General features: G+C 56.1%; 10 protein-coding genes across 10 annotated transcripts; 3 read left to right on the top strand and 7 right to left on the bottom strand.

Moving 5' to 3' along the window:
• Window positions 1-202: 202 nt before the first annotated feature.
• On the bottom strand, window positions 203-3,797 carry K452DRAFT_280496 (uncharacterized protein; the record flags this gene model as incomplete). The annotated part of the gene is made up of 6 exons (XM_033539457.1): window positions 3,564-3,797; window positions 2,521-3,513; window positions 1,528-2,394; window positions 1,129-1,476; window positions 821-1,072; window positions 203-775 (listed from the first exon to the last, which is right to left on the bottom strand). The coding sequence occupies exons 1-6, from the start codon at window positions 3,609-3,611 to the stop codon at window positions 203-205; spliced, it is 3,081 nt and encodes a 1,026-aa protein (XP_033391821.1). The 5' UTR covers window positions 3,612-3,797.
• A 326-nt stretch (window positions 3,798-4,123) lies between these two features.
• On the bottom strand, window positions 4,124-5,135 carry K452DRAFT_259622 (uncharacterized protein). The gene is made up of 2 exons (XM_033538502.1): window positions 4,776-5,135; window positions 4,124-4,700 (listed from the first exon to the last, which is right to left on the bottom strand). The coding sequence occupies exons 1-2, from the start codon at window positions 5,000-5,002 to the stop codon at window positions 4,364-4,366; spliced, it is 564 nt and encodes a 187-aa protein (XP_033391822.1). The 5' UTR covers window positions 5,003-5,135; the 3' UTR covers window positions 4,124-4,363.
• Window positions 5,136-5,214: 79 nt separating this feature from the next.
• Window positions 5,215-6,800, bottom strand: K452DRAFT_148450 (uncharacterized protein). The gene has a single exon (XM_033535511.1). It carries the CDS (start codon window positions 6,463-6,465, stop codon window positions 5,557-5,559), a length of 909 nt encoding a protein of 302 aa, XP_033391823.1. The 5' UTR covers window positions 6,466-6,800; the 3' UTR covers window positions 5,215-5,556.
• A 2,150-nt stretch (window positions 6,801-8,950) lies between these two features.
• K452DRAFT_292689 (uncharacterized protein) lies at window positions 8,951-9,980 on the bottom strand. The gene is made up of 2 exons (XM_033541419.1): window positions 9,734-9,980; window positions 8,951-9,675 (listed from the first exon to the last, which is right to left on the bottom strand). The coding sequence occupies exon 2, from the start codon at window positions 9,641-9,643 to the stop codon at window positions 9,170-9,172; it is 474 nt and encodes a 157-aa protein (XP_033391824.1). The 5' UTR covers window positions 9,644-9,675; window positions 9,734-9,980; the 3' UTR covers window positions 8,951-9,169.
• Window positions 9,962-11,855, bottom strand: K452DRAFT_148455 (uncharacterized protein). The gene has a single exon (XM_033535512.1). It carries the CDS (start codon window positions 11,574-11,576, stop codon window positions 10,281-10,283), a length of 1,296 nt encoding a protein of 431 aa, XP_033391825.1. The 5' UTR covers window positions 11,577-11,855; the 3' UTR covers window positions 9,962-10,280.
• Window positions 11,856-12,135: 280 nt separating this feature from the next.
• Window positions 12,136-13,372, bottom strand: K452DRAFT_238056 (uncharacterized protein; the record flags this gene model as incomplete). Its single annotated transcript, XM_033537637.1, has 2 exons — window positions 12,136-13,017; window positions 13,112-13,372. 2 exons carry the CDS (start codon window positions 13,370-13,372, stop codon window positions 12,136-12,138), a joined length of 1,143 nt encoding a protein of 380 aa, XP_033391826.1.
• A 258-nt stretch (window positions 13,373-13,630) lies between these two features.
• Window positions 13,631-14,697, bottom strand: K452DRAFT_292691 (uncharacterized protein). The gene has a single exon (XM_033541420.1). The coding sequence runs from the start codon at window positions 14,632-14,634 to the stop codon at window positions 13,777-13,779; it is 858 nt and encodes a 285-aa protein (XP_033391827.1). The 5' UTR covers window positions 14,635-14,697; the 3' UTR covers window positions 13,631-13,776.
• Window positions 14,698-14,812: 115 nt separating this feature from the next.
• Window positions 14,813-16,241, top strand: K452DRAFT_292692 (uncharacterized protein). The gene has a single exon (XM_033541421.1). The coding sequence runs from the start codon at window positions 14,862-14,864 to the stop codon at window positions 16,044-16,046; it is 1,185 nt and encodes a 394-aa protein (XP_033391828.1). The 5' UTR covers window positions 14,813-14,861; the 3' UTR covers window positions 16,047-16,241.
• Window positions 16,242-16,424: 183 nt separating this feature from the next.
• On the top strand, window positions 16,425-17,951 carry K452DRAFT_292694 (uncharacterized protein). Its single transcript, XM_033541422.1, has one exon. The coding sequence runs from the start codon at window positions 16,637-16,639 to the stop codon at window positions 17,903-17,905; it is 1,269 nt and encodes a 422-aa protein (XP_033391829.1). The 5' UTR covers window positions 16,425-16,636; the 3' UTR covers window positions 17,906-17,951.
• Window positions 17,952-18,007: 56 nt separating this feature from the next.
• On the top strand, window positions 18,008-21,155 carry K452DRAFT_259629 (uncharacterized protein). The gene is made up of 8 exons (XM_033538503.1): window positions 18,008-18,232; window positions 18,299-18,463; window positions 18,520-19,419; window positions 19,476-19,818; window positions 19,870-19,921; window positions 19,972-20,252; window positions 20,305-20,842; window positions 20,899-21,155. The coding sequence occupies exons 1-8, from the start codon at window positions 18,098-18,100 to the stop codon at window positions 20,963-20,965; spliced, it is 2,481 nt and encodes an 826-aa protein (XP_033391830.1). The 5' UTR covers window positions 18,008-18,097; the 3' UTR covers window positions 20,966-21,155.
• The last annotated feature ends 56 nt before the right edge of the window (window positions 21,156-21,211 follow it).

The raw sequence follows: 21,211 nt of genomic DNA on the forward strand, positions 1-21,211 counted from the left end.
TACAACAAAAGAAAAAAAGCAGCAGAGGACTGGCGCCTCGAGGTGTATCTCAATCGCAAAACAGAATGTGTGCAACGCTAGGAACCAGAAGAACAAGAAGAGGAAGCGGGAGAAACCGCTGCCCAAGCCAACCCAATTAAACGCATTCCACTCATCCTCTCCAAACCATTACCCACCTCCTCCACGCTCCCCATTAACCAACTCAATCAACGCCCGTAATCCTCACTTCGTCCATATCGCCCATCTTCTCAATCTCCGTCTGAATCGCCAGCACCCAATGATCCCGCTCCGCGCGGCTGCGCGCCTTAAACACCATCGTATTGCCCGGAACGCCGAGCTGGCTGACCCACTTGAAGCGCGTCTTGCGCGCGGGATCGCGCTCCTTGTCCTCCGGGCTGTGCAGCTTCTCGCGGCGGAAGAGGCTACGCCTGGCGGCGTGCCAGATGACAAAGCACGTCATGCTGTCCTCGTCGGTGCTGGTCCAGCCGTCCTCGAGGTAGATGCGCGGCAGCGCTGTGTGGCCTGGCCGGTTGTTGTCAAAAGTCCGGTTTTGGTAGAGGAGGTCGTTTTCCGTTACGAGGCCGCTGTAGAGGTAGCAGTCTCTGAGGTCGATCGTCGCGGTGTGTTCGTTGTGGATGTGCGAGATTTGCTTGCCGGTCGCTTTGCGGAGGGAGTCTTGGAAGACCAGGAGTTTGCCGCTGGACAGGATGACAGAGCAGCGTGTGAAGGTGCCGTGTCGCCGTGGTTTGCGGTAAAGTGTGCCTGCGATCTGGTGCTTTCGTTAGATGCCGGTGTTTAGAGAGCCGGTATGGCAACGTACATGTACTGTTCTGCAGTTGGAGATTCCACAGAGATTGTACAGATCTGGGCTAGCATGTGTATGCAGGACTTCCCATTTCCGGGCAAACTGGCCCACTAGGGCTTCCGCCTCCTCGTCAATGTTGAGAAGAGCGAGATTTCGCCTCCGTACAGATTTCGTAAGCTCAATATCGCTGGTTGAACGATATTTCCAGTATTTCACGAGGTCACGAAGACGACGCATCCACTCGTTTTTCGTGAGTTTGTTGTAAGCCTAGAGAGAGCGTTGGTCAGTTAATGCCCCTAATGTCAAGTTAAAGAAGTGCTTACCTGGAGACGGATGAGCAGCCCATTCTTAAGGACAAGCTCAAAAGTCCTCTCGTCATCAAACTCTTTGGTGACACCGTCGTCTTGCATTGTGTCGGCCACTTCTCGGTCAAAGTCGACGTCTGAGCCGCTCTCTATATCCTCATCCACAGCCGTCGCTCCACGCTGCACGTTTCTGATCTTTGTCACGTTGCAAAGATTTATGTAGCCATCACACTTGAGGAGCAAATCGGTCTTCCTCTCGGCTTCATCGCGTGCGTCCTGATCATGGTGGTTGATATCTTCAGGCAGTCCTCGATTACCAGCTGCAAGCCACTCGATCTCTCCGTTTTTGATAGGGTACGGGTTCACCTATCAGAAGGTTAGTGTTTGGTTACAAACAAGGTTATTTTGAACAATTACCGCATAAACGATGGGGATTCCCTCAGCAATTTGTTTTGCTGACGGGATTCTAGACCCGCGAGAACTGGGCAGCTTTGGAGGCGGAGGAGGATTTGCCCTCGCTGGCCTAGAAAATACCAGGAAGTTGTCATGAGTCGAGAAATAGAGCCGCTTGAAAAACATTCGCCCGAGCCTCTTGTCGACGCCTCTTTGGCTTGTTAGCCTGATGAGGAAACCTTCAACGGGCACTGGCTCGCGAAGTTTCGCGTCTTCGTCATCTGTGGCGGTAGTTGGATAATGCTGCTTCGGCCGCAACTCCAACTCGTGGGTTTTTGCCATGGCAATGGTGCCATACATTTTCCGTTCGTTATCGCCATGTATCCATTCCAAACGGTCGTACCTCTTCCAAGCTAAACCCACACGCCCGGATTCAGCCCATGGCCTTACAATGTTTCCGTACTCACCCGATTTTTTGAGCAAGTCGAGAGTCCGATTGATAATGTTCTGTGCCACCAGCTCTTCTTCAATTGCAGACCTTGTGATGGCATCCTCACTACCATCCTCAATGCGCTCAAGATCGGTGGATTCTTCCAGTTGCTGAAAAGGATTATCAAGACGAACGCTGACGTTCAAATCCGGTACGTTAATCTGGAGCTCCCTTGCTCGGTGCCAGCCGAGAATATTCCGCAAGAAAGTATACCATTCAACGGCATCAGATCCAGAACGTGGGCGCATGAGAAGAATTCTCGTAGATTGTCGCCATGGGCCCCAGATGACGACAGACTTGTCTAAGGATGAATAAAGATTGACTTTAATAGACTTGCGGCTGAGAAATATCTCATGTTTTGGTTTCTTTTTGGTTTTCTGTTGTTCGACTCCGGGTATAACCTAAATACAAGATATCAGCATTCTGCCTTGACTGGCCTTGTAATACTAGAAGATTGTCGAAGAGTCTTGCCGCTTTTGAAGGCAGGAAGTAGAAATGGCAGTTTGCGCTTCAACTGGACAACTTACTCTTGTTTTGTACATCTGAAGAACAAACTGAGCATCGTCCTCCGTGCTGTCTCTGCAGACAACCATGTACTCTCTCCACTTCTCTGTCGTTCTCGCGTCAATACCCCGAGCCACATTCTCATCAAAGTCGTCGCCAAGGTCTGCCATAGTGGATTCTACGCGTACAAGCATCTTTTCCATCTTGATGATTTGTCCCTCCTGGGGCTTGCGAGTTTTGGTTCGGCTACCCGCACGACGTAAGCTCATTTGTGTCAACCGTGCTTTGGCCTGAAGTTGGGAGCGCTTGGGTTCCTCTGGTACAGCAAACGTAACTCCACGGGTAGGCATGGTGTTAGCACGCCGCATGGGCTTAAAGTGTACTGCCGCTGCTGGACCAGAGTCAGCTTTGGGCAGTAAAGACGACGTAGAAGCATCACCACGCGGAGAGCCAGGTGGTGGCTGAAGACTGCTTCCACCCCTCGATATCGCGCGCATATCGGTGTTTGGCTGAGATGCAGCACCCTCCGAAGCCGTGAAAAACGAGCCTGCGAGTTTGCCTTTGTGAGCAGGGTCCTTTTGCGACATTCTGCGATCTCTTTTGGTACTAGGAGAAGAGTCCTGTGTCTTTCCCTGCTCTTCTAGGCTCTCATCCACAATAGCATTGTCTGCGTGTTCCGCTCGGGGAGCAACCACTGCAGCTGGGCCAGGCACATCCACAGCAGCGCCCTTCCCTGGTTCTACATCCTCATATTCGGTATCCTCAGCCGCCAAATCAGCTGGTTGAGGAAAGCTTGCGGGGATTTCCGCCGATGTGCGAGGGGTCTCCAGGCCCGTCACGCGTCGATGATGGGATACGAGAGCGCCTGCGGAGAAGGTCGCGGCGCGAGACGAGTAGTTGATGTGTAAATGGTGCTTGTACCAGTCGCGACGGTACGACTTGAGCCATCCTTCGGGGATAGGGCCGACGAAACAGCGGCGCGAGGTAAGATAGAGGTGTTCGGGGGTAGCATGTTGCTGGTCAGGAGTCAGTCACGATTCGGCCGATTGAGGCAGGTTTCACGCACAAGGCGCTGGGCTGTGTAAGAATCTGGGTCCAAACCAGAGGCATCCATGTCGGCCTAGGCCTGGAAAATGAAGAAACGGAGGCAAGGTCAGCTACAAGGATATCATGACAGCCGGGAAAAGAAGGCACGCAGAAGAGCAAAGGATGCAGCACCGGTCAGAGGGAAAGAATGAAATTAGACATTAGGAGTACAGAGGAAGAAAGAGCGCTGTGCAGGGTAGGTGGGAAACCGGTTGGTGGCTCGACTGGTCTTTGGCCGGGGCCCAGTTGTGGCTGCGGAGGGGTGTCTGCTAGCTTGCCCGAGTCATGACCGGGTGGATCCTCAGTAAATTCCTTGCCGCTTATCCCCAACATACATCATGATCGACATCAACACCACGGGCGGCCCGAGATCTCATCATCTCTTCTCTCTGTCTCGGGAACTCGGCATGCGGCATGCCTAATGGCGTCACATGACTAGCTATCTAATGCAGGCAGGAAGTACTACATCTGGAGCTGCGAGGCAGACGCAAACCGATCCTGATTAGTTCAACTCGTACTCTTGTCGAATACCATTTCAGAGTTCGCAGAACCATTCATGAAAGCGCATGCTGCATGCCAAACCAGTTAATTGCCATACAGGGCCAATCGTCGTACTAGGATATACAGCTGAAAAGCTACCTACGAACATGAGGGGCAGCTCCAGCAACCAATCACATCTAGCACTCTGTCCATGGAAGCCACTCATGCACGCACTTTCAGGCTAAAACGGAAACTCCATCCCCAAACACTCCAGATACGCCCAACACTCCGCAGCCTCTTTCACCTCCTGGCCTTGATATTAAATGGACTGGCCTCTGCCGCCGCATACGCATCGAACGCGAGTAAGCTCGTGAAATATAACGCGAAGAAGCGCACCAGCGTATCCATAAAGCCGCCATGGCGCGAGACCGCGAAGCCCCAATCCCTCGTTGTGCTAGTCTGAGTGCCTGCGCCGCCAAGCACGTGGCCCTTCGACTCGAAGGCAGAGCTCTGCTTGGCGGGGCCTTTGGCGGCGTCGGCCGCGGCCTTCTGTACGGCGGCACGCAGGCCGGCCGGGTTCGCTCCACGGATCGTCTCGGTCACGGTGCCGTTCTTGAAGATGAGAAAGGTGGGCATGCTGTATGGTGTCCGGACAAGTTAGCTGCCTGCTCCTGATGTGAAGGTGGGTGTGTGGTGTGCGCGTGCGACTTACGCCGAGACGCCATATTGCTGCGCGATGCCCTGGTGGGCGTCGACGTCCACCTTGACGAACGCCATCCGGCCAGGCTTTGCTTCCGCACTGGCGAGCTGCTCGAAGATAGGCGCGATGGCCTTACAAGGCCCGCACCAGTCGGCATAGAAGTCGGCGACGACGCAGGTGTTGGAGGAGAGGATGTTCTTGAACTGCGGAGACGCGCTGATGTGGGTTATCTTGGACATGTTGAAGATCTTTTGGGCGGTGCCTGGTTTGCCTGGGTCGAGTAAATGTTGCAGGGTAAGCGCACTGATCGTTCTAGGGTATCACGACGAATCCAGGGTGTTGGTGTTGCGCGGAGCAGCTTGAATGGCGGGGAGCAAGGGTGGGCTGAAGTTGGCGCAAGCTGGCCGCTTTCAGCCCTACGGACCTGCCTCGACACGAGAAACGCCGCGCCATTCAACCGACGATCCACCCACTCCAAATCTCACTTCATACTTTCACATTTTTGTTGTCATCTGTGTTAAAATACTGTTGTTTGCTGCAGGCAGTTCATGAATGAACGAGGAAGAGAGACTCTGCGCCCCTGCTCTGGCTTATGTAAAGTGTGAGATGCACTTGATGAAGAGAAAACGTCCTCTTTTGCTCAAACTGGGCCTAACCCAAGATTCGTTGCTAGCGAACGTATTTATCGCTTCCATACAAGGCTCCACATCTATTCTTTTTCCTGAAACCCCCCTCAGTGAAGCAAATACACCGCTGAAGTCAACTCTTGGAAGTTCCGCACCGCCAATATTGTTCATCCGTTCAACAAGCGCCCTGGCAACTTTCCACGACCCAACAGCTCCTGACCCAGTTCCTCCAAAAAGTCATCTGCTCCCTTTTCAGTGCGGGAAGATACCGCGAGCGTTGAAGTAGTTGTAGTAGTTGTGTCGCGCACCTGCAAGCCAACCACACCCGAACCATCAATCCCCCCGCCATTGTTCGTCAAGTACGGACGTACCGGAACTGTATCCTGCACGTCCCAATGCTCGCTGCATTGGCGAACCCAGCGCTTCCATTGAGGGGAAGCATCGTGCTGTTGTCTTGGTCCACCGTTGCTTGAACAATCATGAGCCTTGGTGTGGAGCTGCGAGGGCTCGTTAGGGCTGATAAGATGAACAGAGGGTAGGGCGGTCCCTGGGGTGAAGTATGGCTTATGTTCGGTTGACTTGTGGTTAAGAGGAGATGTTGGCATGATTTCCCAGGCTTGTTTGCTGGTGAGTTTGCCGTGGGCGTACGCTGAAGGACTCAAGAGCGAACGATGCTGGGTCGAGGGAGCATTCTTGAGAATGCTCCCCGGACCCTTTGGGGCAGGTGGACGTTGGTGCAGAGGGTGCGGATCAGCACCTCGGTGAAAGGGCGTATTAGTCTGATGGAGTCCAGTGCCAGTCTGGTTTGACAACGGGCTGCTGGCGTTCCGTTCTCTCATCAGACTGGCAGCTTTCTCCGAGGCGGTCTCGCGTATCTCCCCTTCCTCGAGTTCACTCACGCTGCCGACAAGAGAGGCAGCGTCAGGGGACTTATCTTCCCAGAGGTGGTCAAACTCGTCGGCATACCGCGTCGCGAACACCCGAGGGATACCAGCAGCCTTGCGCCGAGCAATCTCGGCGCTGGCGGAAACGCAGGCTTGGATAGTGAGGCCCTCGCGCTCCCGCTCCTGCAGCATCCGTTCCACTGTCACGTCTTAGGCTGTGCCAGTTAATCTGGTGGAAAGAAGAATCGTGAGGTTCACTCACCTTCATCATCGGTGAGCGACTGCGAAGACCTCTTTCGCTTCAATGACACTGGCTCTTCTTCCATGTTTGGTTGAGGTCTCTTGGTGGAGCGTTGGGAGAAGAGCGTCGGTCGCGGTGGGGTTGATGTCGGCAAGAGGTCGAAGGCACTACGAGGGCACCTTCTAAGGTGGGCAGTCACCAGATAGGTGAGTCGGGCGCTTGAGCCTTCCTTTCACGTCACTGACCTTAACAGTTCCCCCCTCGCTTGTTTCGCCGACAAATAGACATACCTCTACCTTACTATTTTAACATCAATGCCAAAACCCCCTACTAACTACTGGTCCGAAGAACTGTTACTACAAAGTACATTGCTTTGCTTGTCGGAGTTCGTCACACCTATAATCAAAAATTGTCCTTTGTACGATCATAAGCTATTATTAGTCACCGCCTATTATCGGCATCATCGTGCTTTTCCAACCATTGGCCGAACAAGCTTGTGTTGTGCACATAGCAATACACTTTTAGAGGGAATGGTTTAACGTTTATCATTACATTTTTACATTTTAAATATTGACCAGGCTGGCTGACAAGGGTATGTGGCAGTGGTATGGTGTCAGGTATGTGCGTCACCCGGTTAGCCGGGCAGTGTTCTCTTTTAGTTATAAGTCTGCCGTCCTCCCCATGTCGACAATGTCGATAACGGTCAGCGTTGAGGCTTGGCCCAACAAGGCTTGCGCAAGCAGATGAAGTAAGATTTGAGTAAGCTGTTGATTAGCAGAGCGCGGCTTGCGCGGACAGAGTAAGACGAAGTCCACGAGGTCAGCTGCGGTAAGATGGGGGTAAACGACATCCAAATCTCACCTCATTCATCTCCACCGCACCATTTTTCCCGAAATAGGCAAAGAAGCTGACCAAAAAAAAAAAAAAAAAAAAAAAAAAAAAAAAAAAAAAAAAAAAAAAAAAAAAAAAAAAAAAAAAAAAAAGAGCCTCAACAACGCTCATCACTACTCCAAATCAGTGAAACTGCTTCACACCTGCATGTACTATGCAGGTAAGCCATGGAAACTCAAGCCGCAGATGAATTTCATCTGCCACTGAGTCTGAAACCGGAAATCAAACTTCTTTCCCCTGTTACGCATGGTATTACTGTTAGGGGCATGAGTGAGAATCGCTCACGAGGGCCACTGGGACACTTCGTGCAGCCGCACGAGCGGAAGTCTACTGCCGTCTTACAATGTAGTTATTGCTGGACTTTGTTGGTTATTGAGTGTACTCGCAATCTTTGCATGCTACCTCACCTTCTATCCCAACTTGCAGTAAGTCAATCTTGTCCCTCTTTACTTGGGTACTCCCAGTTTAACCTCCCCTCCCAGATCCACTTCGCATCCACACCATCTCCGTCAACTATCGCCCCCTTTCTATATTTCTACCAATATCACTTCAATCCTGCACCTCAGCTCAATTAACCAGAGCGACCCCACCAGTGATCGATCTGCCAATTCGTCAAGTAAAAGCGACGTCTAGACACCACACCCGACCCATGGCTCTGCGCTCTCTCGTTGTAGTTCACCCCGTTATATTATAACATCAAAGACAATCAACACCAATCGCAAACGCACAAACATAATTGCACAATCACCGCCCGTAGCTGCGCATCCCCTATTCCATCCCTCAACACCCCACCCCAGCAAGCCCCAATCTTCCAGGCCACCAGCAAAAAAAATCCCAAAACACGAAGCACCCAAGGCACCCAAAGGTACCTAGGTACGTACCGGTACGTACCCCCTATCCATTCGCAAGCCCAAGCCGCAGCCCCCGGCCCCTGATTCGCCCGCCGCCGCAAGGCGCAAGGCCCGGAACAATCACAACGCCACCGATCGGCAGCGGCCTAGAGGCCTCTAGAGTACTCACACTGCCACCGCCACTCCCCCATCACTGCCACTGCCACTGCCACTCCCCCTACCGATCGTGGATGCCGCCCCGCCCCGATGGGCGGTGGCACAGTCGCACCCGACCCGTTCGTGACCCCCCAGTGCCCCCCTCTCACGACGACGCCTCATATGCCCGCAAGCGTATCGATCGTCCCAGATCCCCTCATCTGGGCCCGCATCACGCAAAAACTTCCCCACCGTCTTCTAAATCGGGCTGTTTGCATCCCCACCGAGTTTTGTTCGATGTTTCTATGTGGTCCAGGACGCGCGCCGATAAACGCGCCGAAAGCGGCCTGGATGACTTTGTTCGGTAATTTGAGCTGCGGTGGCGGGCGACGATCCGGGGGCGGCTCGGCGACATCGGCTGCCTTACGACCCGGAGACACGGATGACGTGCGCGGCTTGTGGAACGCGATCGTGGCGACACTGGCCAGACAAGCATGAGCATTGGTGACAGGGCTAACACATAATTGCAAAGAGTGTCACTTGAATGCGAAAAATGTCGTATAGAGAGCAAAAAGCATATGCATTAATGGTATTAAGATTTTCGGCTGTGAAAGACCTGATCGTACAGAGCCGACTGAAAGCAACCCCTAATTGGACGCTATCCCAGAGCCGACCGAACTTCCTGATCTAGCTCAACCCATGGTGAATCGCTTGTCCATCAACCGTAACTCGTGCAGAAAACCAATGTGACGTCATCAAAGCGTCAGTGACCTCTGATTTACAGAAGGCCGGCGACGGCGATGACACCACCGAGGAGACCACCCATAGCAGGAATGGCGTTGGGGTTGGCAGCACCGCTGCTGGAAGCCGAAGCAGAGGCGGAGCTGGAGGCCTTGGAGGCCGACTTGGAGGCGGAGTCGGTGGCCTTGGAGGCGTTGGAGCTAGCCTTGGAGCTAATGCTCGAGGCAGCGGACGAGGCACGGGACTCGGCGCTAGAGAGAGCGGAGGAGAGGCTGGAGGCAGCAGAGCCGGTGGCAGTGGCGGCTGCAGAAGTGATGCTGCTGCGCTCGCTGTTCAGGCTAGAGGCAACGCTGGAGCCGTCGGAGGAAGCACCAGAGACAACGGAGGAGACACCGCTAGCGGCAGCAGAAGTGATGGAGCTGAAGGCGCTGCCAACCTCGCTGGTGATGGAACCGGCCTGAGCAGCGGCGTAGGAGCTGAGGGCGACAACGAGGACGGGAGTGAAGCGCATTTTGGTTGATGTAGAGGTGGGTTGGTTTGAGGCTGAAGAGAGAGAGGAAGGTTAGCTTGGTGGACGTAGAGGAAGAAGAAGAAGACGTACTCTTTTTGAGGTATGTTCGGACGTGGAATCAAAGAAGGCTTGTCCAAGTAGAGTGACGTGGAAGATGGAGAGAGGATGGGTTTGGCGGGAGCGAGGAGCTGGGCAACTTATACGGCATTGGCGAGGACGCTACGTAATGGGCGGGCAGTGGCAGCAGCGACTGTTGGACTGGACCTACCGAACAAAGCAGGCAAGACGCTCGGACCGCGGCTGCCTTGGATGACGCTGCTGAACCCGCCAGGCCGCCCCAGGATTCAGGAATTGAATTGGCAGTCGCAAGGGGCACCGTGGGCTCCTGCCGCCACAACAGCCCGGGGTCTAGGGTGACTGCCTATTCTTGGGACGTCATGTCTGCCCGCCAGTTGGCACCGCTCCCGACTTTCTCCATCACTCTCCGAAGCCCCCAAATTGCACCCTCGTGTCAGCCCATCCGACCTGCGTCACGTGGCCGCGCTCTTTCAAGGTTCTCCGCACCCGATGTAACGAGATCCGCGTCATGATCGTCACGCTTTGATCCGCGTCTGCCGTGAGCCGTGATCATTCACAGTCAGTCGCGCACCACGCCCTGCGCGTCCGCATACCGCAGCACGCTGCTGTCTGAGCTGTCCGCATCGCCCGCGCCAACCAGCTCGTTGACCTGGGCCTGCATGCACCGCTGCACCAATGCCGCCCGCGCCGCGTTGCTGAGCTCAGAGTTGGCTTCGTCGTCACTGAAGCACTCCAGCCACTGCTCAGCCTCGTCGCTCAGCAGCACCGCCACGGGCCCCGCCGTTACTGTTCGCCGCAGCCCCAGAAGCTTCGCCGGCCGCAGCTCCTGCAACCCGTACCTTTCGACGTCCTGCCAGAAGCCTGCTGTCCATAGCCGCTGCACCCACGCCATGGGAATGGCGTAGCTTGTCCGGAATGGGCTTCGGATCGGCGCCCGCGCTTGGCCCTCGTCGCAAAATGGATGCGGCCACTTGCTCACGCTGATGCCGTACTGCATGCCCAGCCCATCTCCGATTCCGTCAACCTGCCCCCCGAAGACGAAAGACTCCCACGCCCGTCCCACCTCGCAGCGTATCTGGTCCATGAAGAACGGCTCAATCTTGATTCGAATCTCGGGCACCCTGGACCGCTCATCATAGTGCGTAAACGCCCAATTGATCGCGTGGCACAACTCGTGAACCAACGTCTTGGCGAGGTGGAAACAGGTCCGCAGAATCGACGCCGTAGTGGGCAGGTCGTCCGGGCTGGGCACCGTTCCTGGCCTTGGGGAAGCGTAACTGCTGGCATGGTCGTAGCGCTGAAGGGTCTCAAGGTAGCGCGCGCTGATCCGAGATGTTGACGCGTGTCTCACTTGGTACCCTCCCTGTGGCTGTATAACAGGGACGCCAGGAAGTGTAAAAAGTCCAGAGCGGTCCGTGGTCGCATCCGCACCCGGTAACTCCGCCTCCGCAACGAACATAAAGCGATGGCCATGGCACAGGCCTTCCAACGCTTCCAGGACCTTGTTGGACTCCTGGGCACTGAGCGGCTCGGGCTTGGGGTCGAAGCGCTCGCACTTCCTGCCGAACATGCCAGCCAGACGCCGACTCCGGATAAAGCGACGGTTGTTCATAAGCGCGTGCCAGAAGAGCAGGATGCGCGGGTGCGCCAGCAACTTCGACGCCAGCTTGAACGTCGGCTCCAGCAGGTCAAGCGATTGCTGATCGATATTAATCCATTGGCTTGGCCCGAATAGTGGATGGATCTCGCTGGCGGAGAGTTCATCGCGGAAGGGCTGGTCCAGGTCTATGTATCCCCCGGCGCGCAGCTCGTCGAAGCTAATGTGGTCTAGCCATAGCGGTAATTGCGCTGCCATTGCCGTTCCCGAAGCTGGTCGTCTTTCCGATCTGAGAGCATCACGCGAATCGGCGTGTTGCTCTGTGTGTGCGGCATCATGGCTTTACACATCACATATATATAGCATCGACGCCGGGCAGCATAGACAAAGAGCTTTGTCGCAATGGCGGCCATGATCGCATTCGATCGAACTCCTCTTTGTCTGTGGCCTCGAACGCACGCTTCGAGCAACACTCTTTGACCGAAGCCGCGAGTCCAGTCCTATTGTTATGTTCCGAATTGACAGCAATAGCCGTCTTCCAGTCCGCAAGTCTGCCCGCCCTCGCAATTGATGAAAGGTCTAGGAACCTTGCAAGCGAACTCCTAAAGCCCACTCAGCCACCAAAACCAAAACCAAACGAGCATGTTGTAAACGCCATAACCCCTGTGTAGCAGTAGCGCTTTTTCCAGTCGTCAAAGCTGTCGTCCATCCCGAAGAAGCAGTGCCCGGATTCGGGCTCGAGATACTGCTAGATGCGCGCGCGGTCCTCCTCCGTCCTACTTACGCCGTGTCCATGCGCCAACAAGCACCCACACCGCTATGCCGCCGACTCGGGCTTCCCGATCTCGGGCCCCCAAAACGCATCCGCCTCCCTCTGGCTCTGCTGCCGCTCCAACTTCCGCCGCTTGGCAACCCCATCATCCACAACGCCGTCAACCGCACCCCCGCGTTTCGATGCCGCATGTAAGCTCACCAGATCCGCCTTCTCGGGGTCGGCGCAGGCATCGCGCTTCTTGGCCAGGCGCCTGACCTCGTCGTCGGGCTCCTGGGCGGCGCCCTCGTGCAACATGGTCGCGCATGCGTGTACCGTCGCCAGAAGCTTGTCCTTGTGTTCGGCGGCTTGGAGGAGGTCGTTCGGGAGCTTGACGTCGAGGTAGAAGCGGGCGAGCGGCTCGTCAGCCATGACCAGCGCCGCGAGCCAGATTTGCGCCGGCGTGTAGAAGAAGTAGGCGTCGGTGGTGAGGGCGACGGACTTGAGCGTGCGGCGCGCGGCGTCCCAGGAGCGGCCCTCGCGGTTCAGCAGCGCCGTCACGCTCGGCTCGGCCGGCGGCGCGGAGCCGTCCGGGCCCGGCAGCTGCAGCATCGCGTCCTGCACCTGTTGTGGTGTCGCGCTCGCGCCGGGCAGCAGGGGTGCGGCGCCCTTGGCCATGGCCATGAGCTCCATGTGGCCGCCGTCGAGGCCGCGGTGGGGGTGGCGCACGTCGAAGGTGAAGCGCAGGGCCTGCGAGATGAGGTATTCGGGGGCGAGGATGTCGTCGGCGGTGGTGCGGGGCAGCTTCTGGGCAAAGTCCGAGGCCTTTGTGTGCCAGCCCTCGGTCTTTGTGGCGAGAAAGAGGCACGACGGCATGATTTTCTTGGGGTCGTAGATCATGAGCGAGTTGAAGAGGTAGAAGCGCCTGACGTACTGGACGGCCGTGGCCTGTTGAACGCGGGGTATTAGAATTGGACAGTAGTAGTAGTGGTAGTAGCAACCAAAAAAGACAAGGGCAATAATAATAACATTGTCAACTTACGACGACCTTGAACGGAAAGCCATGGCCCGGCTGCTCATTAAGAAACTGGCCAAGCGCGACGCAGCGGCTGCAGAAGATGGTGACGAGGCGCAGCTCGTCTTCGGGGGTGAGGAGGGCGGCGTCTTGGGGCAGGTGCGGGCGCACGCGCTCGGCCGCCGCGGCGTTGGTCGCATGCCGGATCGCGGCGAGGGTTGCGGGCGTGAAGGACCAGTGCCGGAACTGCGTCGACGACCGGTAGAGCTCGTCTTCGGTGAGGTGCATGGTGCGTGCGCGGGCGGGTGGGTGGAGGAGGGTGGAGGGGTGCGGGATTGCGGGATTGCGGGAGGAGGAGGGTAGGGTCTGTACCTAGTTGTTGGCTGGTTGATTGATGATTGATGATTGGCCTGGTGCCTCTGGCGGTCAAGCGCTGCTGCTCGGCTTTAACGGCGATAAATGCTTCGAGTGTTAGGTAGAGATGCAAGCACGTGACGTCTAGTTTATATAAAGTACCATGGGAGCCATAGCTCTTTCAGGTAGTTAGTTGGTTCCAAGGTCATTTCACGCAGAATGGCTTTCACAGTATAACCTCGCTTTGCAGTCTACGATACCAACCCACGCAAGACAAGCAAGCCGCAAGAAAATATAGGTAGGTGGTCACAGTCGGCCAGCCCCGCGCAGCAGTACCGCTACGTGCCGCTCCTCACGGCCATCAGCCCCGTCCGCCCCGACGATGCCGTGCTCGAGCCGGAGCTGCTACTGCTGCTGCTACTGCTACAAACCGAGCCGCCCTCGCTCCTCCGCCGCGACGACTGCGCCCCGCCTGCGCCCAGCGCCTCCAACCCCCCGCCCACGCGCCGATACGTCTGCATGGTGAAATACTCGTCCGGGCTGCCGGACCTCGCAGCGCCATCCCCAGCAACACCAGCAGCAGTAGGCGCGCGCGCGGCGCTCATGCGCATCGCCTCGGGGCTCGCGCTCCACGTCGCCGCAACCAGCGGGCCACTCCAGCGCTGCTGGCTGCCGGACCGCGGGCCCGTGAGCGAGCGCCGATGGTGTCTTCGCTGCGACTGCGGTTGTGGCTGCACCGTCGTCGTCGGCAGGCCCGAGGCGATGGGCAGCTCGAGGCGCGCGTTCATGCTAACCCAGGAGGCCTCGTCGTGGCTGTCGAGGCTGGTGTCGCGCCAGCCGCCCAGGCCCTCGAAGTCGCGGTCGCGGGCGGCGGCGGCGCTGGTGGCGTGGGCGAGCGAGACGAAGCTGTCGGCTTTGACGGGGGGGTGGTGCTGGTGGTGCTGGCGGTGATGGCGCTGCGGGCTGCTTCCAGTTCCGCGGCGCGCCGAGGCGGCTGCTGCTGTCTTTGTTGGTGTGGCCGACTTGGATAGCCAGCTGTGGATGAGGGCGAGGCCGAGCTCGAGGTAGACGAGCGAGACGCGCACGAGGAGGGTGAGGAGGGCGAGGGTGGTTGTGAGAGTTGCGAGGAGGACGAGCGGGATAGAGAGGGCGATGAGGGCGGGAGGGGCGAGGAGGTGGAGCGGGTTTAGCAGCATTGTCGTGGTGTTGATGGGCAAGTGACTGCGGCGCGACTACGTGACATGGTCGCTGCTACGAGTAGGTAAGCCTGGAGATAGTACCTAGTAGTGAGGGGAAGCCGAGCCGTTGGCTGGGTTTAGGTGGTAAGCGCAGGTGAAAGCGTGCCGCATGTGATCGTCGCGAGCCGACCTAGGCACGACGTGACGTGAACCTTCAGGCCGTCCATCCAGACAATCAAACAGCCATGCCCGACGCAGACGACCAGCCCTTCCCTTGGGCCCTCGGCGTCTTCGACGCCCACTGCCACCCCACAGACACCATGGCCGCCGTCCCAGACATCACCTCCATGCGCGCGCGCGCCCTCACAATCATGGCCACCCGCGCCCAAGACCAGACCCTCGTGCGCCAAGTTGCCGACAGCCTCGGCGTGCAATCGCGCGACATCGACGCATGGGGCGCCAACGAGCGCGTAGTCCCATGCTTCGGGTGGCACCCATGGTTCGCGCACCAGCTGTACGACGAGGCCCTGTACGGGGGGCATGGGGAGCTGGCCGAGGAGCAGCGGGCACAACACTACGAGGGCGTGTTTGCGCCGGGCGTGAAGCGCGAGCAGGAAGCCGAGTTTCTGCGCAAGCTGCCTGCGCCGCGCCCGCTAGGCGCGTTTTTGGCCGAGCTGAGAGACGCGCTGCTGGCGTATCCGCTGGCGCTGGTGGGCGAGGTCGGCCTCGACAAGAGCTTTCGAGTGCCTGTGGCGTGGGGCGCGGACGAGCACGCGGCGCGGGACGAGGGCCTGACGCCTGGTGGGCGCGAGGGCCGGCTCCTCTCGCCCCATGGCGTCGCCATGGCGCATCAGCGCAAGGTGCTGACGGCGCAGTTGAACCTGGCCGGCGAGCTGGGCCGCGCCGTGTCTGTGCATGGCGTCCAGGCGCATGGGGTCCTGTTTGAGACGATACGCGAGACGTGGCGGGGGTTTGAGCGGGTGAGGATGAGTCGGCGCGAGAGGAAACGACGCGGCGTCACGGCCGAAGAGGAGGCGGAAGAAGAAGCCGAGGAATATGAGGAGGCGGACGGCAAGCCCAAGCCCTTTCCCCCGCGGCTATGCCTGCATTCCTACTCCGGGCACGCGAGCCAGCTGAAGCAGTATTTCGATCCCAGCGTGCCGGTCGACGTGTTTGTGTCGTTTTCCGCGGCCATAAATTTCTCGGAGAGGGGCGCCGCGGCGGCGAGGGATGCCGTGGTGGCGGTGCCCGAGGATAGGCTGTTGGTTGAGAGCGATTTGCATAGCGCGGGGAAGGACATGGATGAGGGGCTGGAGGAGGTGGTGCGGCTGGTTTGTGAGCTGAGGGGGTGGGGGCTTGAGGAGGGTGTGAAGCGGCTGAGGGCGAATTGGGAGAGGTTTGTTTTTGGGAGGGGGAAGAGGAAGGATTAGAGGATTAGATGCGGGAGAAATACCGTAAATTTAGTGGGTGTATAGTGTACATGTAAGAGGCTGTTCGTCAGTCTGTTGGGGTTACTGTCGGACATGGGAATACTTCAGATCGACACTACAATGGTGGATGTTGTTTCTCATATCCTTACGACGAACTGGGTTTGACAAAAGCTATTGTTGTATCTATTATACCCCACAAGTAAATTAGAATAATTTCTATATATTACTTATCTGCAGATTGTCAGCTCAGAGGCATGCTTGCATATAAACCATAACAATGCCTACCGCCGACTGTAATCACTCTGCGGGAAGGGTCTCCAAATATAGCACACGACATAACAAAGACATTGAACAACATTTCTTTATCCTATATTTAATTCTCGGAACCAATACAACGCCGACCAATCCTTTGTCTCCTACCTTTATCATGTTCAAATCCCCAGCCCCAAATGCCGCCTCTACGATTTTGCCATTTCTATCACGACGACGTCCACGACACAGTCAAGCCGGTCTTGACCAAACGAACGAACGATTACGATCTTTATTATTACGCGTACCTGATTGCCTATAGCACTGATATCTGAACTGACATGACGAAAAAACATCACCCGAAGAAGAACCCCCCGAAGGAAAACCCCCCGAAGAAGAACCCCTACGAATGGGTCGACTGGGTCGACGTGGATAGATATCGCCCGAAGAAGAACCTCTACGACTGGGACGGCGACCTCGATCTGACCCTCGACTCGCCCGTCCGTGGTGCGTATCGTGGCGGAAATGCGTTGGCGCTTGCTGCTCCCAGGGGCCTCGCTGGTCCCAATGGCTCTGCTGGTCCCGGAGGCCCTCGTGGTCCTAGTGGTCCTGGTGGCCCTGGTGATCCCAGCGACCCTTCTCGTTATATTACTCCTATTAAATCTCCTACTCCTATTAAATCTCCTACTCCTATGGGTCCCAATGGTCCCAATGGTCCCGATGGTCCTGATGGTCCTAATGGTCCTAACGGTCCTAACGGTCCTAGTGGTCCTAGTGGACCTAATGGACCTAATGGTTCTAACGGTTCTAATGGACCTAATGGTTCTAATGGTTCTAATGGACCTAATGGTCCTAGTGGTCCTAGTGGTCCTAGTGGTCCTACTGGTGGATCAAGATTTGGCACGGGTGTGACGGACGTGGGTGAGAGATCCCCAAAAGCTGCAAACTGGTTTTGGGCACGTCGACGACTGGAGCGGTGGAAGACAGTGGACAGTTATTTGGGGGACCCCAGACGATTCAGGAAAAAGACATATTCCGACCATGAGGGCAGGCCCAGGACACAAGCTCGGGGCAAACCAGCAGCGAAAGCCTTACAAAAAACAAGGGCAAAAGCCCTACAAAGAGCAAAGGCAAAGGTGAGAAAGGATGGGGAGAGTGTTTTGCAGAAATACGGGAAGAAGAAAGCGGGCAAGAAGATGCAGTTCGCGCCGACTGTGCAGATCAAGGACTTTTACAAAGAACTGGCACCAGCGACGACGCGGATGCAGCAGTCCCGGAGTGCCGAGCTGAAGTGGCCAGTCTTTTCCTTTCCGAACACGCCGGGTGCGGTGACAAAGGCACCACGACCACGTCCACAATCGGCCATCGGTCCTTCTTTCGGGCCCTTTGCGCAGCAACAGCTGCCTATCGATGTCGAGGCCTCGCGCATGCCCAAGCTGCCGAAGGATGTCGCGGCGGCGCTGGCAGAGCTGATCGCGTCCGGGGCGATACAGGGGCGGGTTTCGCAGCGAATGAACCTGGGCACGGGGGAATTGCAGGACGTGGTGAGGGTGACCAAGTCAGAGGATTATCTGGCAGTGTTGGCGTATTGTCGGGCGCTCAAGGCCTAAAGAGGGCATGTTTCGTGCATATAGGACGATAAGATAATAATTTGACGTGTAATGTGAGTCAAGATTCGCGGTGAACGGGCCCACGACATCATCCGAGGCTCTCACAAATGACACCAATGCTGCGACGACGCCGCCAGCAAATAATTCCCCGCTCAGTTCTCCGCAGCTGCGCGTTGCGCCTGCTCCTCAACAATGGACGGCGAACTTCATTCTCCCTCGAATAACACCTCGGGTCTCGACCTGTTTGGCACGCGCAGACCGCGCGACACGACTATCCAAATCATCATCTCTATTGCCCTGGGCACCTCTGCTTTCCTCGCCTTTTGTGTCAGTCCCCGCCGTGATACCGTGCCGCTTTCTTTGTCCGTGCGTGTGCTGACGCTCTGTCTCTAGATACTGCGCCCACGATGGGAGGGTCTGTACGCTGCGCGCAAGAAGCAGAAGGGCGAGGCCACGGCTCTGCCTGAGCTGCCCCGCTCGCTCTTTGGATGGATACCCGTGCTGTTTAGAATCACCGAGGAACAGGTGCTGGCATCAGCTGGTCTCGATGCCTACGTCGTAAGAGTCCCCGCTTCCAATGCTGTGAGAGCCCGCGTTGACTTATATACCTATAGTTCCTCGCCTTCTTCAAAATGGCCATTAAATTCCTCTCAATCACCCTCTTCTTCTCTCTCGTCGTCATCAAGCCCGTCCACGACCGCTTCCCAGATACCAGCAAGAGCACCTTGAAGCCAAACAACACCATCAGTGATGATTCCCCAACGGAGCTGCGGCGTAGATTCTTGCTTAGCGAGCGCAGTGAGAGCTGGAATAGCACCGAGGTTTCCCATGACCCTTGGTCCTCCCACTACTTCCCGGAGATCTACCAGACGGATTATCTGTGGATGTATCTGGTGTTTGCCTACCTGTTCACTGGCCTGGCAATGTACCTGATCGTCTCCGAGACGAGGAAGATCATTGAGGTTCGCCAAGAATACCTGGGTAGCCAGACCACTATCACCGACCGCACAATCCGCTTGTCAGGAATACCCCCGGAGCTTCGGACTGAAAGCAAAATTAAAGATTTTGTCGAGGCGCTTGAGATTGGCAAGGTTGAACGGGTCACTCTGTGCCGGAACTGGAAGGAGCTGGATGACCTGATGGTTAAGAGAATGGCCATGTTGCGCAAGTTGGAAGAGGCTTGGACAGTCCACCTCGGCGCGCGCCGTGTCGAGCGCAACATGGAGAGCTTGCCTATCTCACAACCCTCGCCGCCGGGGCCGGCCATCGATGGTGGCGAACACAGTCGTCTGCTCGAGTCGGGTGAGAACGGCCATGTCATGCCGTACGCTCGCAACCGACCAATTACCAAGATCTGGTACGGGAGGTTCAAGCTGCGGTACAAGAATGTGGACGCAATCGACTACTATGAGGAGAAGCTGCGTCGTATGGATGAGCAGATCAAGGCTCTGCGGAAGAAGGAGTTCGAGCCTACCCCGCTTGCATTTGTCACCATGGATACCGTGGCCAGTTGTGTAAGTAGGAGTGCCCATTCATTAAATTGGCTAATGCTGATACTGTTGACAAATAGCAAATGGCTGTACAAGCGGTGCTGGATCCGTCTCCTCTCCAACTCCTGGCAAAAACCAGCCCTTCCCCTACTGACGTGGTCTGGCCTAACACCTATATGCCACGAAGGGAAAGGATGATAAGGGCATGGTCGATTACGGCCATGATCACCGTCCTGACTGTGTTCTGGACCCTTATGCTCGTTCCCATCGCCGGTGCGCTGAGCCTTGAGTCGATAGGCAAGGTGTGGCCGAGGCTTTCAGAAATGCTGGAGTACCACAAGAACATCCGTTCGATTGTGACCACGCAATTGCCTACGCTGTTCGTGTCTTTGCTCAACGTCACTGTTCCGTACATATATGATTGTGAGTGAGATTTTTTTGTCCTCAGTAGTCGGTTACTGACTTCAATACCAGACCTTTCCAACCTTCAAGGCATGATGGGTCAGGGAGACGTTGAACTTTCTGTGTAAGTTATTTAAGTATTTCGTTGCACAGTTTCCATTAACGACAGTACAGGATCTCGAAGAACTTCTTCTTCGTCTTCTTCAACTTCTTCGTCGTTTTCACCATTTTGGGTACGGCTTCGGGTTTCATAGAGCTGCTCGAGCACATTGGAGAGCAACTCAGGGACGCCACGAAGATCACCAACGCTCTTGCTGTATCGCTGCAAGGCCTGCTGAACTTCTATGCCAACTTCGTCATCCTTCAGGGTCTCGGCCTATTCCCGCTTAGACTTTTGGAGTTCGGCAGTGTTGCTTTGTATCCCATTCATCTTATGGGCGCAAAAACCCCGCGAGGTAAGTTGATAACTCGACAAGACAACTGACGCAGTATGCTGATACGAAACAGATTACGCGGAGTTGGTTCAGCCACCGGTCTTCAGTTACGGCTTCTATCTGCCGCAGACGATTTTGATCTTCATCATTTGTACAGTGTACAGTGTTCTTCGCTCGTCTTGGATGGTGCTTCTTGCCGGCCTTGCCTATTTCATGATGGGTCACTTTGTCCACAAGTACCAATTGCTCTATGCCATGGACCACCGCCAGCACTCAACTGGCCGTGGCTGGACCATGATTTGCGACCGCGTCATTCTCGGTCTGATCTTGTTCCAGCTCACTATGGCGGGCCAGCTGGCCTTGAAGAGAGCATTCTGGAGATCTGCACTCTTGGTGCCGCTTATCTTAGGGACTCTCTGGTTCTTGCAGGTGTACTCGAAGACCTACAGACCGCTCATGAAGTTCATCGCCTTGAAGAGCTTGAGAAGAGCGGAACACTCCGAGTCGGGCATGCCGGGACACACCGGTGAAGGCCCGGAGGTGCCGGAGACGACTGTGGATGAGGCGCGCGAGAGGGGAACGAGGTTCATCAACCCGAGCTTAATCCTTCCGTAAGCCTTCCAGTCCTATCATATGGTGCTACGAATTTAAACTAACGAAACTTTAGTTTGGAGGACGTTTGGATTGCCGACAAGGCTGCGAGGAGTCTTTCTAACGGCCGAGAGCGCAATTAGGCTGTCTGATATCAACAGAGATGTTCTGTTGACATGTATAAAACCGCTACTATAGATTTAAACGCCACTGTCCGCGCCAGGTCTTATGAAGTTGCATGATATACCCCTCAGTACAATGGCTAGCGTGGGTTGAAGGAGTGGGGTCAAGCCAGACTGACCGCGACGGATTCACGTCAAGGACCTATGATACGCATGGAATTTTACAACTCCAATGAATGAACCCCAGAGCCAGCACAATCGATATGA

The sequence above is a fragment of the Aplosporella prunicola genome (genome assembly GCF_010093885.1).
Source record: "Aplosporella prunicola CBS 121167 unplaced genomic scaffold K452scaffold_61, whole genome shotgun sequence".
Lineage (NCBI taxonomy): Eukaryota > Fungi > Ascomycota > Dothideomycetes > Botryosphaeriales > Aplosporellaceae > Aplosporella > Aplosporella prunicola.